General features: G+C 37.0%; 2 protein-coding genes across 2 annotated transcripts; one reads left to right on the forward strand and one right to left on the reverse strand.

Annotated features, from left to right (window-relative positions):
* Nucleotides 1-2,558: 2,558 nt before the first annotated feature.
* On the forward strand, nucleotides 2,559-9,409 carry LOC139123547 (zinc finger protein 420-like). Its single transcript, XM_070689719.1, has 4 exons — nucleotides 2,559-2,914; nucleotides 4,934-5,919; nucleotides 6,175-6,346; nucleotides 6,931-9,409. The coding sequence occupies exons 2-4, from the start codon at nucleotides 5,201-5,203 to the stop codon at nucleotides 7,306-7,308; spliced, it is 1,269 nt and encodes a 422-aa protein (XP_070545820.1). The 5' UTR covers nucleotides 2,559-2,914; nucleotides 4,934-5,200; the 3' UTR covers nucleotides 7,309-9,409.
* A 1,806-nt stretch (nucleotides 9,410-11,215) lies between these two features.
* LOC139123797 (protein FAM186A-like) lies at nucleotides 11,216-14,307 on the reverse strand. Its single transcript, XM_070689948.1, has 4 exons — nucleotides 14,274-14,307; nucleotides 13,014-13,921; nucleotides 11,719-12,915; nucleotides 11,216-11,584 (listed from the first exon to the last, which is right to left on the reverse strand). The coding sequence occupies exons 1-4, from the start codon at nucleotides 14,305-14,307 to the stop codon at nucleotides 11,216-11,218; spliced, it is 2,508 nt and encodes an 835-aa protein (XP_070546049.1).
* Nucleotides 14,308-15,092: the final 785 nt, after the last annotated feature.

The following is a 15,092-nucleotide window of genomic DNA, read 5'->3' on the forward strand; positions in this document are numbered from 1 at the left end:
GGTCACAGTATTGGACCTTCGATCATTGTGACATATGTCGTATTCAGGAGAAGTCGGGGGGGGGGGGGGGGCGGAAAAGTCTGCCCCCCTGCCCAATTTCTACCACTGGCTGCGCTGCTCGCGAAGCAACCAGTGGAAGAACTAGAGGCAGTGGATTATGATACATGTACTGCTTTTCGGTGTTTTCTCTGTATCCTCTCATTCTATTCTAATAAATGAAATACATTTCACTCCATTCATTTATTAACGATGGATCAGCCAGAGGTGGCGGCTTTATATGTAGTGTACACATTATACCAGGGGCTGGTGTGGCAAATGAAATGAAATACCCGCGTCCGATGCATGCATGCCGCCCAGGAAAACCAGAGATAAAAACCCAAACATAGGGAAATTCTCTGGAAACCTGTGTCCGGAAACAATGCATAACGCAGGACCGCGGGGCCGGGTGGTGTCGGACTTCACCACTTTCGTTCAGTCCCTCAATATGCAAACAAAAAACCATTTTCGTTTATTGATGTTAACTTGGACGTACCTGTCTGCAAGACTGAATACCTAATAATTCCAAACTTTCCACTAATAGGTCCGTAGCCCCGCTTTCACACCATTTATCAATGCCATGTGTCAAATTCACGTATCGAGAAGACATCAATTTCTCTCTACACTATCGAACCGAGAAAAATTATATTTATCCAAGCCCATTAGAAATCGCTCTGAATGGCTGGTTGACCATGCAAGCAGATCTCCCAACTCACTTCTAAAATGAAAGTCACGTCAAATCCGTATGTGAGGCTCTATTGTACAAATTTTCATATTCTACATCCAGGTTCTTACTTTGCATACCCATATCGTCAAATAACCTTGGGCCGGGATCCTGGTTTAATTCTATTTGCAAAATATGGTCAACATCATTTTTAATCATTATTGATAACTTTGTCAATACCATTGAATTTTGTGACGACATATCCTCAGATAATGTATCCGAATACCCAGCAGATGTTTTCTGCATCTACAAATTCACCGGCATCGCAAAAACGATAAAATGATAACAATATTGTAGTACCAGACTCAACAAAACTTGCACTTGATAATGTACTCGGCTTGGCCTGGTACTCTATGTCGTGCAAAGTTTGCTTTCGGAAGGGGGTACATAAATTTTACTGCTTAATATTATCATTTTTACCTCCCTATAAGTATTTGGATTCTTAATTTACCGATTTTGATACCAAACATCAAGCTTCTTTTTTTAAAAACACAAACAGTATATATGTAAAGTATCTCGCTTTCTGTGATCAAAATATGATCTACAAAATCAAATTTAATAATTAATAATAATAAATTATTATAGTTCACCCCTACAAAGGTTCTTAAAGTACCGATTTTCGCCATATCGAGGTTCTTCCTTCACCCTTATCATGGTTTTACTTTCAACTCATGGAGGTTCTTATCCACATGATGCGATTAACTCAAGGTTACTGGACTCTATATTCAAAATATGGTGAATATCACCATGTCATATCATCTTTTATTATGAATTATCATATTTATGAATTATCATACTCAACCTCCTATCAAGTTTAAGATTCATAAATTAGGCCTACCGATTTTCATACCGAACGACACGCTTTTTGCTTTAAACAGTAAAACAATCAAATAATTTCTAGATTCTAATTTTCATTGTTCAAATGTAGTCAACATCACCATATTGTATCATTTTAAATGATGAATAACCATACTTCACCTCCCTTATACCATGAGGGTTCTTAACGAACCGATTTCCATACCCCATATCAAGGTTTTACCCATAGCATGGCTCTATCTTTCAACTCGTCTAGTTTTTTATCAATGTGGGGAGAAAGATCGACTCACGTTTCCTCGCTTATATGTTGAAAATATGGTCAACATTACCATATTCACACAGCTTCATACTTTACATACAGAAAGTAAAATTATCACAAGGTCTTAGGTTTCTATGTTCAAAATATCATAAATATTATCATTTGTAATAATTTTTAATGATAAATTGTCATTATTTTACCTCCAAAATCGGATGTGTTCAACAAACTGATTTTCCTACCGGTGAAGAAGATTCTTACTTTTTTTACGCATATTATCCTTCTTACTTTTAACACTCTAAAATATGATAATTCGTCATACAAAATGTTTCCAAATTATTATTTTGGCTATTCTTCAGACATAAGCTTATTGGCCAGGAACTGAGAGCTTAATTCATTCTTTGGATAAGAACCATAATAAGTGTAAGCAAGAACCTTGCTGTGGGGTATTGAAATCTGTACGCACAAACCTTTATTTCAGTACTCATTATTTAAAATAATAAACAATAGGCCTAATGATGATAACAATTTTACTTTGGTTGAACCCTATAATAAATATGCAGCTATATGATAATTTTTTTACGGGGGGGGGGCTTGGAATATTTTGATCATATAGACAGAGTACCTCAATTTAACCCTTCGGCAAACGATCAGTTTTGAAGTGAGCTGGCGGGTCTGATCGACGTGTGGTCAACCATAGCCCCTCGAGAAAAACAGGAGTTTTTCCGGATGGTCTATGGGTCGACCAATCAGCGCTAGTTCTCATCAACGTAGGTAGACCGGAAAGCAGGACGCCACATACCTCCATCGACGCCATCTTTGATACTATCATACCGTGGGTACTTGTGTTGTGAGTTCGAAAGCGACAGTCGACTTAAAGGAACTTTAACTGACAACGTTTAAGACACAATTTATTTGAGGAAATTGTCGATCGTTTCGCGTGTTGGACGACTTAAGGAACAGAGAAGATGTGTCAGAGTACGTGCAGTATCGCCTGCGTTGGATACAGTTGATTCGGTCCCCGTACCCGGTAGTCCTGCGTACGATTGTGTGTTCCCGGCGTTATACGGCCTGCCACCAGGGTAAGTCTAATTCTTACTGCGGTTCCCTTGCCCTGCCACTCCCTGCTACGGAACTGCAGCAAGCCTAATTCAAGATTGACAATTCAAGATTGCAGATTTATGATTCATGTTCTTCTCAGCACAGCATGGAGCTACCAAAAGTAGGTCCATGCTCAGGCACATGTACATGTACGTTAATTAAGGGCGCAGAGCGACACTTGTGTTTACGAATTCTACATATGGAGGGAACCGAGGTCATTACAGTAAGGAACTGAATAGAAATTACATGGAGGGAGGGCCTGTGTTTTTCAAAATGACGCAGTGCATAAAATAGTGACCCTTTAAGAAAATTTTCAAGAAAAAAGTGACCCTCCCCAGTTTCCATGCGCAACTGAAACTGGTTACTGATTTATTACAGGCCCAGTAGTAAAACCGAGGTCAAAGGTCACTCTGGTAACATGACATTTTATCCAAAAACCTTTACTCCAATACTTATCCCTACCCCCTATACAATCAAGACTTCTGGCGTAGACTATTGGCTTGCCTAGAATTAGATATGTGCATAATTACTGAGGTACAGGATGATGTTAGGGTCAAAGGTCAGCTTGAGTAGTTGTGGTCTGAACTACCCTGAGCTGACTTGTGATCATTAGTGTGTTGATGTTTTCACGGTTTGTACAGCTTGGGAAGCCATATATGACATCCGTTGTTGGTGTCCAGGCCAATCTTTCATGTTCCCTTGCATTTGCCCTTCTCCTTTGTCTAACGTAATGATTAGTGCATCAGGCAATGAATCTTATCTGATCTTCAAGATTGTCAAAAAACAATGTTTAACTTCTGGAGCATTGTCTGGCAGTGGGTTAACTAGCCCTGGCTCTGGATCAATAAACTCTGGTAAAAGATTGAAATTAGCAGATCTTTGGTCTGTGAATGGTCTGTTCACGGTACTACCGGCAATACTCATTTCATAGTATTCCTGTCTACACTCAATTCTTGTCGCATCGCTGCCTCTCACTGCCTGCAAGAGAAAGAGATGAGCTTTATGGAAATCAAAGGAATGTTTGACGTCAAATGACAATGGATGTTTGGTCTAAAGTTACTGAAGTTAGCGTGCAGTGTAAACACCTTGAGGTCACACTAATAGACACATCACTAGTACAGAAATTAATTTGTGAGAAAATTACAAGAAATGGACACTTTCTCTCTTCTTTGCGAGAAGTAAGCGAGAATACATACTTTCTTGCAATCAATTCAAGAGAATTTAATTTTCTCGCAATCAGCTGGTGAGAACTGTGTTTTTTCGCTCTGCATCTGCAAGAAACTGAATTCCTGCAATCAATGTGGGAGAAATTAGTGTTCTCGCTCTGCATCTGCGAGAAATTGAAATCTTTTGTGTAAAAATTTCACAAAAATAAACAATGTCTTTCATAGTAGAAAAAGTAATTTCTCACTAACTGATTTGGAGCATTCAATTCCTTGCAGATGCTGAGCGAGAAAACTAATTTGTCGCTGGTTGATTGCTAGAATTGAATTTCTTGCAGATGCAGAGCGAGAAAACATAATTCTCGCTGATTGTTGCCAGAATTTAATTTCTCGCAGATGCAGAGCAAAAAAACACAGTTCTTACAGCTTGATTGGGAGAAAGTATCTACGGTATTCTCGCGTACTTCTCACAATATCGCAAGAAAGTATCCATTTCTCACAAATTTCTTGCAAATTTCTTTACTAATGCGTGTCTCCCAGGCTGAGTGCTCTTTCATATGTAAATAATGAACATCCCAGTTTGCCACATATTGTGGCATTTTCTAACTTGGCTAATATTTCGTAGTGACAGTGTAAAGAGAACAGCTCATCCTGTTCATGAAATAAACCAGGTGATTCTCAGAGAATCGACCAATGGACAGGTTCACAGGAAATCTTAGTGAACAGGAAGCCATTGCCTATTGCTTTTGTTTGTAAACACACACCATTTTGAAAACCAACGAAAAACTGTTAAATATTTTTATGTTTTAATGTACATTATTTTTTTCCTGTCTTCAGATGTGTCCATCATCACTCATACCTTGATTCAAGATGGCTGTATTAGACTTCCGTGTCCATTTTATAGAGGGAACCAAAGTAATGAGAAACATGACCAATTGAGAACAGAACTACATCCAAAGGCAAGACATTTATGCAGAGAGTGTGGGGAAACATTTGCAAGATTAAGATCTGAGGAATCACATCAGAGTAAACTCCAGACCGTTTGGATGCAAAGAATGTTCTGGAACAATCGCAAGTCAAGGAAGGTTTGATAATCACAACAGAATGCACACAGGGAAAAAACCCTCTGGATGCAAAGATTCTGGTAAAGCATTTGTGAAGCAAAGCAATATGGAGAGTCAGATTAAAATCAACATGCATGTAAAACCTTTTGAATGCAAAGAATGCGGTAGAACATTTTTATGGAAAAGCAATTTGAATAGGCACTTTCGAATCCACACAGGCGAAAGGCCATTTGAATGCAAAGAATGTGGTAAAAAGTTCAGAGATCACGACCAACTTAATAAACACAAAAGGATTCATTCTGGTGAAAGGCCATTTGAATGCAAAGAATGCGGTAAAACATTTGTACAAAAAAATGATTTGAAAAGGCACTTTCTAATCCACACCAGTGAAAAACCATATGTATGCAAAGAATGTGGTAAGACGTTCAGACAACAATTCTCACTCAATTACCACAAAAGAATTCATACTGGTGAAAGGCCATTTGAATGTAAAGAGTGTGGTAAGACGTTTGTACAGGAAAGATATTTGAATAGGCACTTTCTAATCCACACAGGTGAACGGCAATTTGAATGCAAAGAATGTGGTAAAACATTTGTACAAAAAAATGATTTGAAAAGGCACTTTCTAATCCACACTGGTGAAAAACCATTTGTATGCAAAGAATGTGGTAAAACATTCAGACGACAATTCTCACTCAATTACCACAAAAGAATTCATACTGGTGAAAGGCCATTTGAATGTAAAGAGTGTGGTAAAACATTTGTACAGAAAAGCCATGTGAATAGGCACTTTCTACTCCACGCAGGTGAAAGACCATTTGAATGCAAAGAATGTAGTAAAACGTTCAGATATATATGAAGGCACACTCAACAGACACAAAAAAGTTCATACTGTTGAAGGGCCATTTGAATGCAAAGAATGTGGTAAAACATTTGTACGAAAATACCATTTCAATAGGCACTTTCTAATCCACACTGGTGAAAACCATTTGAATGCAAAGAATGTGGTGAAACATTTGTACGAAAATACCATTTCAATAGGCACTTTCTACTTCACACAGGTGAAAAACCATTTGAATGCAAAGAATGTGGTAAGACGTTCAGAGAACAATTCTCACTCAGTTACCACAAAAGACTTCATACTGGTGAAAGGCCATTTGAATGCAAAGAATGTGGTAAGACATTTGTACAGAAAATACCATTTGAATAGGCACTTTCTAATCCACACTGGTGAAAACCATTTAAATGCAAAGAATGTGGTGAAACATTTGTACGAAAATACCATTTCAATAGGCACTTTCTAATCCACACTGGTGAAAACCATTTGAATGCAAAGAACATGGTGAAACATTTGTACGAAAATACCATTTCAATAGGCACTTTCTAATCCACACTGTGTAAACCATTTGAATGCAAAGAATGTGGTAAAACATTTGTACGAAAATACCAATCAATAGGCACTTTCTAATCCACACTGGTGAAAACCATTTGAATGCAAAGAATGTGGTAAAACATTTGTACGAAAATACCATTTCAATAGGCACTTTCTAATCCACACTGGTGAAAACCATTTGAATGCAAAGAATGTGGTAAAACTTTGTACGAAAATACCATTTCAATAGGCACTTTCTAATCCACACTGGTGAAAACCATTTGAATGCATGAATGTGGTAAAACATTTGTACGAAATTACCATTTCAATAGGCACTTTCTAATCCACACTGGTGAAAACCATTTGAATGCAAAGAATGTGGTGAAACATTTGTAGAGACAATGCATTTGAAGAGGCACCTTCTACTCCACACAGGTGAAAAACCATTTGAATGCAATGAATGTGGTAAAACATTTGCACAGAAACACGACTTGAACAGGCATTTTGTAATCCACACGGGTGAAAAACCATTCGAATGCAGAGAATGTGGTAAAAAGTTCAGAGATCAAGCCAAACTGAATAAACACAAAAAAATTCATTCTGGTGTAAAACCATTAGCATGCAGAGAATGTGGTCAGACGTTTGGTCAGCAAGGCACACTGAATAAACACAAAAGAATTCATACTGGTGAAAGGCCATTCGAATGCAAAGAATGTGGTAGATCATTTGTACAGAAACATGATTTGAAAAGGCATGTTCTAATCCCACACAGGTGAAAAACCATTTGAATATTTGAACAGGCACCTTCTAATCTACACAAGTGAAAAACTATTTGAATGCAAAGAATGTGGTAAGACTTTGTGTGTACAGAATAGCCATTTGAATGTCCTCTTTCTAATCTACAGGTGAAAAAAGACATTTCATTGCAATGAATGTTGAAAGATCAGCACCAAAGAGTCACACAGGTGAATGGGAATTTGAATTCAAATAATATGGTAAATATTTTGTACAGAAAAGCCATTTTAACAAGCACATTGGAATCCACACATGTAAAAATCATTTTATTGCAAAGATGTTAAGAAAGTATAGCACTCACACCAAGCTAGAAAGTGAGACAGGAATAAAAACATGTACGCAATTAAAGAAAGCGGTTAAAAATTCAAAATTCAAATCCCGTTGAATGGGTGGACATTTGTGGACAGCCATTTCATTTCAATGCAACGTATTAGGTAGAACATACGGTAGTTGCGGTGTCGGTACTGAGTAAAAACAAAAGAATCCATTCCCATTAAAGACCATTGAAACGCAATGAATGTGGTTAACAGAGCATGTGATGAAAATTCATCACTGTAATTGTCAAGCAAATACTGTTTTAATGCAAAGAAAGTGGTGAAATGTTTAGACAATACTTTAAGATTCTCTCAAGAATCAGTATCAGATTGAGGCACATTTTAGAACATTGGTGAATCAATATACCGGTAGCTTAAAGCCTCAATAGCTTAAATTTTATGCATTATTTCCATGATTTTATTTTCAAACCAAAGTTGGTTCATGTAAATGTGCCAACCGAAGGATATGTATAGAAGTATCACTGCTCACTGATTTGGACCATGCCTACACCTTTTCACATGTTAAATGATAAACGGGTGTTGCACACATAAAATGGCGCTCCATGAAAAAGTACAAAAAATGAAGTATTTCCTGCACATACACATGGTGATCATAAAGGAAATAAGCGTAATGTGATTTAATTGAATGCACAACACACAATGGCAAACATTTTTGTTGTAATCCTTATTTTGTGGTAATCTTTATTTTCCCTTTCACATGATTAGTTTTTGAAAATGGCAGAAAATCTAAAATGGTGGTAAAATGTTTGAATTTACATGCCACATTCGACGCTTATGACACTATTATACACTTTTTCAGTCTTGAATCGGTCTTATTCAAAGAAACCTCTTGTAAAACAGGATATTTTGAGATCGGTTTATTACACATTCACAACTATTTGGGCTTTGAAGGCCATGTGAATGCTGGGTATGTGCTGAAAGCTTTCCTGAGTCAAGCACTCTGAGGAATGTGTAGCTCTGTAGTTTTTAACTTTAACCCTTTGAGCGCCAAAGTCAATTTTTGTTGCCCTTATAAAATATACCCCCTGTCAATTTTTGTCAGATTTTTGCCAAAATTTTTATAAAAGCTGTGGCTGATGAAATGTTGTGTACATTTAGTCCAAAATTATCAAAAAATACCAAAAAGTTCATAAAAATTGGTAAAATGTTGCACTAAAATTTTGATGGGAAAACTAAAGGCACTCAAAGGGTTAGTGATTATGGTTACATACTTGCAATCCAAACTTTGTTGATGCAGGAAGGGAAAATCAAACCATTCTGTTTAGAATTATATTTGTTTCAAGTTGATCTTGAGGAACGAGTCATGAAGACTTACGTTCTAGGGTTCTATTGGTTGGTAACATGTCTATTCCATTTTTCCCTTAAATGAGGATTCTAAAGATAGCTTTAAGCTGATTTCATTTTCAGACATTTCAAACTTTTTAAATTTTTTTATTAATTCTGCTGTCCTAACGTTTATACAAAAGGACACATTTGAATCTCAAAAATGTTGTATTCCTGTCCAATACTAAGTTACTGTATGCTAGAAATGATTTAAAAGTTTAGATACATCAGTATTTTTGTATAATGTTCATAGTTGGTTTTTGCTTATTGTTTAACCTTTTTATAAATATCTTGTTGTTATCTTGTGTATGACTTGGCAAAGTTCATACTTTGAAAGTTGTTATGTCTTTCAATAAAAGTTTTTCATATACATTTACTTTAGGAAGTGAAATTTGAATAAAGTTGTTGTGACAGAAAAAGGTGATGAAGCCCTTGATTTTCTTAAATCAATTTATTGAAAACTAACAACTATTAGTCTAGGGTAAATTAACTAACAATTACAATACAGAATGAAGATTGCGTAACTTAGCTGGGATGGCGCAAAACTCCTAAATAATAGTTTCCGAGAGTTTAGTCCAGACAGACGCTGATGAGTGAGGAGTTCACAGAAGAAATCCGTTTTTCATGCCAAACATCAAGGTTAAATGTACCTATATCATGATTCCTACTTTCAACTCCTCGAGGTTCTATAATCCAAACAGCAAAGCAAGCTCAAGGTTCCTCATTTCCTTATTCAGAATATATTCAACGTAATCGGATTTAAATCATGAATTTTAAATGCAACCTTTCTAAACACATCAGGGTTCGACCTCCTCAATTTTCAATTAAGTTCAAGGTTCCTACTCTAAATAGAAACAAAGTCAAATTATATACAGGTTTTAGGTATCTGCATTCAAAAATCGTAATTATAATTATTTGTTATGATTTTTAGTAATGAATTAACATATTTCACCTCTCCACTGGGATGAAGGAAGATTCGTACGCATCGATTTCCATACGCCACAGCACTTTACACTTATCTTGAATCGTACTTTCAATTCATCGAAGTTTTTATCCACAGAGTTAAATAGGCACAAGGTGCCTGGTTTACCAGTATATGTCTGAAGAATCGTAAAAATTATTGTCTGGAATCATTTTGAATAATGAGTTATCATATCTTACCTCCGTGATAGAGGTAAGGTTCTTAATATACTGGTTTTAATATCCCCAGCAAGGATCTTAACCCTTTCACCCCCAGTTCCCTGTATACAGGTCGGACTTTACCATAGAAAACAATGGATTTGGGACAAACCATGGTGGTGAAAGGGTTAACGGATCCTTCATGATTATCGAGGTGCTTACCCATCCAGTGAAAGGTTACTTAGGTTTCTAAAGTCTGAATTATCGTGAATGTTACAAACTCAGGATGCAACACTGAAGCAGAAAGGAAAAAAATTCTCAGAGGAAGGCTTGCATGTTGTTTTTGAAGGGGTAAAGTTTCCGGTTTTTTCCAAGTGAGTTTCGATTTTTTGCACAATTATAAGAAAGCAAAGTGAGGCCAATACTGTCCAAATTATGGCTTTAAGTTTGCAAATATAAGAGCAGGGTGATTGAAAGTGTGTATAAGTAGAATAACTTTGACGCATTATTTACACTACAATATTGAGCATGTTTTGAACACAGAAGCCAAGAACCTCGAGCTTATCTCACTATATATATATATATTGACGATCTCTTAGAGTCTAAGTAAAGAAGGATAATATGTGTATTAGTAAGAACCTTTCAGAGCGTAGGAAAATCATGAAGATATTTTGAGATTTATCCCATTAGGGAGGTAAGTTCACTACTAAAAAAAAATTATAAACAACAATATGCACAATAACTTGAACATAGAAAACTGAAACCCTGAGATAAGTTGACTTTAAATGCGTTTGACAGTAGGCTAAGAACCATCTTATGGTTGAAGTAAGAACCTTGATGTAGGGTATGGAAATCTGTACATTAAGAACCTTGATGTGGGGTATGGAAATCGGTACATTAAGAACCTTGATGTGGGGTATGGAAATCGGTACATTAAGAACCTTGATGTGGGGTATGGAAATCGGTACATTAAGAACCTTGATGTGGTATGGAAATCGGTACATTAAGAACCTTGATGTGGGGTATTGAAATCGGTACATTAAGAACCTTGATGTGGGGTATGGAAATCTGTACATTAAGAACCTTGATGTGGGGTATGGAAATCGGTACATTAAGAACCTTGATGTGGGGTATGGAAATCGGTACATTTAAGAACCTTGATGTAGGGTATGGAAATCGGTACATTAAGAACCTTGATGTAGGGTATGAAAATCTGTACAGTAAGAACCTTGATGTAGGGTATGGAAATCGGTACATTAAGAACCTTGATGTGGGGTATGGAAATCGGTACATTAAGAACCTTGATGTAGGGTATGGAAATCGGTACATTAAGAACCTTGATGTAGGGTATGGAAATCTGTACATTAAGAACCTTGATGTGGGGTATGGAAATCGGTACATTAAGAACCTTGATGTGGGGTATGGAAATCGGTACATTAAGAACCTTGATGTAGGGTATGGAAATCGGTACATTAAGAACCTTGATGTGGGGTATGGAAATCGGTACATTAAGAACCTTGATGTAGGGTATGGAAATCGGTACATTAAGAACCTTGATGTGGGGTATGGAAATCGGTACATTAAGAACCTTGATGTGGGTATGGAAATCTGTACATTAAGAACCTTGATGTGGGGTATGGAAATCGGTACATTAAGAACCTTGATGTGGGGTATGGAAATCTGTACATTAAGAACCTTGATGTGGGGTATGGAAATCGGTACATTAAGAACCTTGATGTGGGGTATGGAAATCGGTACATTAAGAACCTTGATGTGGGGTATGGAAATCGGTACATTAAGAACCTTGATGTGGGGTATGGAAATCGGTACATTAAGAACCTTGATGTGGGGTATGGAAATCGGTACATTAAGAACCTTTATGTAGGGTATGGAAATCGGTACAGTAAGAACCTTGATGTGGGGTATGGAAATCGGTACATTAAGAACCTTGATGTAGGGTATGGAAATCTGTACATTAAGAACCTTGATGTAGGGTATGGAAATCTGTACATTAAGAACCTTGATGTGGGGTATGGAAATCGGTACATTAAGAACCTTGATGTGGGGTATGGAAATCGGTACATTAAGAACCTTGATGTGGGGTATGGAAATCGGTACAGTAAGAACCTTGATGTGGGGTATGGAAATCTGTACAGTAAGAACCTTGATGTGGGGTATGGAAATCTGTACATTAAGAACCTTGATGTGGGGTATGGAAATCTGTACATTAAGAACCTTGATGTGGGGTATCGAAATCTGTACATTAAGAACCTTGATGTAGGGTATGGAAATCTGTACATTAAGAACCTTGATGTGGGGTATGGAAATCGGTACATTAAGAACCTTGATGTGGGGTATGGAAATCTGTACATTAAGAACCTTGATGTGGGGTATGGAAATCGGTACATTAAGAACCTTGATGTGGGGTATGGAAATCGGTACATTAAGAACCTTGATGTGGGGTATGGAAATCTGTACATTAAGAACCTTGATGTTGGGTATGGAAATCGGTACATTAAGAACCTTGATGTGGGGTATGGAAATCTGTACATTAAGAACCTTGATGTGGGGTATGGAAATCGGTACATTAAGAACCTTGATGTGGGGTATGGAAATCTGTACAGTAAGAACCTTGATGTGGGGTATGGAAATCGGTACATTAAGAACCTTGATGTGGGGTATGGAAATCTGTACATTAAGAACCTTGATGTGGGGTATGGAAATCGGTACATTAAGAACCTTGATGTGGGGTATGGAAATCTGTACATTAAGAACCTTGATGTGGGGTATGGAAATCTGTACATTAAGAACCTTGATGTGGGGTATGGAAATCGTACATTAAGAACCTTGATGTGGGGTATGGAAATCTGTACATTAAGAACCTTGATGTGGGGTATGGAAATCTGTACATTAAGAACCTTGATGTGGGGTATGGAAATCGGTACATTAAGAACCTTGATGTGGGGTATGGAAATCTGTACATTAAGAACCTTGATGTGGGGTATGGAAATCGGTACATTAAGAACCTTGATGTGGGGTATGGAAATCGGTACATTAAGAACCTTGATGTGGGGTATGGAAATCGGTACATTAAGAACCTTGATGTGGGGTATGGAAATCGGTACATTAAGAACCTTGATGTGGGGTATGGAAATCTGTACATTAAGAACCTTGATGTGGGGTATGGAAATCTGTACATTAAGAACCTTGATGTGGGGTATGGAAATCTGTACATGAAGAACCTTGATGTGGGGTATGGAAATCGGTACATTAAGAACCTTGATGTGGGGTATGGAAATCGGTACATTAAGAACCTTGATGTGGGGTATGGAAATCGGTACATTAAGAACCTTGATGTGGGGTATGGAAATCTGTACATTAAGAACCTTGATGTGGGGTATGGAAATCGGTACATTAAGAACCTTGATGTGGGGTATGGAAATCGGTACATTAAGAACCTTGATGTGGGGTATGGAAATCTGTACATTAAGAACCTTGATGTGGGGTATGGAAATCTGTACAGTAAGAACCTTGATGTGGGGTATGGAAATCGGTACATTAAGAACCTTGATGTAGGGTATGGAAATCTGTACATTAAGAACCTTGATGTAGGGTATGGAAATCGGTACATTAAGAACCTTGATGTGGGGTATGGAAATCGGTACATTAAGAACCTTGATGTAGGGTATGGAAATCTGTACATTAAGAACCTTGATGTGGGGTATGGAAATCTGTACAGTAAGAACCTTGATGTAGGGTATGGAAATCGGTACATTAAGAACCTTGATGTGGGGTATGGAAATCGGTACATTAGAACCTTGATGTGGGGTATGGAAATCGGTACATTAAGAACCTTGATGTGGGGTATGGAAATCTGTACATTAAGAACCTTGATGTGGGGTATGGAAATCGGTACATTAAGAACCTTGATGTGGGGTATGGAAATCGGTACATTAAGAACCTTGATGTGGGGTATGGAAATCGGTACATTAAGAACCTTGATGTGGGGTATGGAAATCGGTACAATAAGAACCTTTATGGTGTAAGGGTTAGGTTAAGTATGATTATTCATCATTGAAAATGATATTATTTGGTGATATTGACTACATTTTGAACAAAGAAAACTAGAATCGATAAATAATTTGACTACGAACACGATTGGAACTTACACTTTGGGACAATTGGATGGTGAAGTAAGGTCATTTTAATCTGCTTATGACATTAAACTGGTCCAATAATCATTTCCATTCAAGGTAATACATTACCAGGTCCATGGGACAATTGTGATTTACAAATTTAAGTAGGACCATCCTGAACCACTGATAATTAGTGGTGGTACCAGGTGTTGCGAATGTAAGCTAATCTGCTTTTCTTTTTAAGTTACACACTTGTTTTTATGAGTAATGTGTAATATCGCAACATTCAGCTATAGGGCACCTAACACTTTTGAGAAATTGGAAAAATATGACGATAACACGATTGGAACCAATTTGGGATAATTGGATAGTGAAGTAATGTCTTTAAAATCTGCAAATGTAAGCTCATCTGCTTTTCTTTTTTACGTTACACACTTGTTTTTATGAGTAATTTGTAATATTGAGACATTCAGCTATAGGGCACCTAACATTTTTGAGAAATTTGAAAAATATGAAGATCCAATTATCCCAAATTAGTTCCAATCGTGTTATATATTGCTCTGTAAAGTAAACAACTTGATGTATAGTATGAAAATCGGTATGCTAATTGACTCAATACATGATGGGAGATTAATTATGATAATTCATAATTACAGATGATACAACATGGTGATATTTACAATATTTTAAACATAAAAGCCAGAAACCTCGAGTTTATCTCACTATCTGGCTGAGAACAACGATGAGTTTAAAGTGAGAACCATGGCATGGGAGAAGAATGAACCTTGTTATTGGGTATGGAAATTGGTACATTAAGAACCTTTATGCTTTTAGGGTGTACACAATAATAAT

The sequence above is a fragment of the Ptychodera flava genome (genome assembly GCF_041260155.1).
Source record: "Ptychodera flava strain L36383 chromosome 23 unlocalized genomic scaffold, AS_Pfla_20210202 Scaffold_23__1_contigs__length_28996876_pilon, whole genome shotgun sequence".
Classification (NCBI taxonomy): domain Eukaryota; kingdom Metazoa; phylum Hemichordata; class Enteropneusta; family Ptychoderidae; genus Ptychodera; species Ptychodera flava.

Coding starts and splice junctions, on each gene's coding strand:
- LOC139123547 (XM_070689719.1), top strand. CDS start 5,201: ATGCACACAGGGAAAAAACCCTCTGGATGCAAAGATTCTGGTAAAGCA. Junction 5,920..6,174: donor TGTAAAGAGTGTGGTAAAAC/ATTTGTACAGAA, acceptor ATGTGGTGAAAC/ATTTGTACGAAAATACCATT. Junction 6,347..6,930: donor AAGAATGTGGTAAGACATTT/GTACAGAAAATA, acceptor ACATTTGTAGAG/ACAATGCATTTGAAGAGGCA.
- LOC139123797 (XM_070689948.1), bottom strand. CDS start 14,307: ATGACCTTACTTCACCATCCAATTGTCCCAAAGT. Junction 13,922..14,273: donor CCATCCAATTGTCCCAAAGT/GTAAGTTCCAAT, acceptor CCCCACATCAAG/GTTCTAATGTACCGATTTCC. Junction 11,585..11,718: donor CCCACATCAAGGTTCTTAAT/GTACAGATTTCC, acceptor CCCCACATCAAG/GTTCTTAATGTACCGATTTC.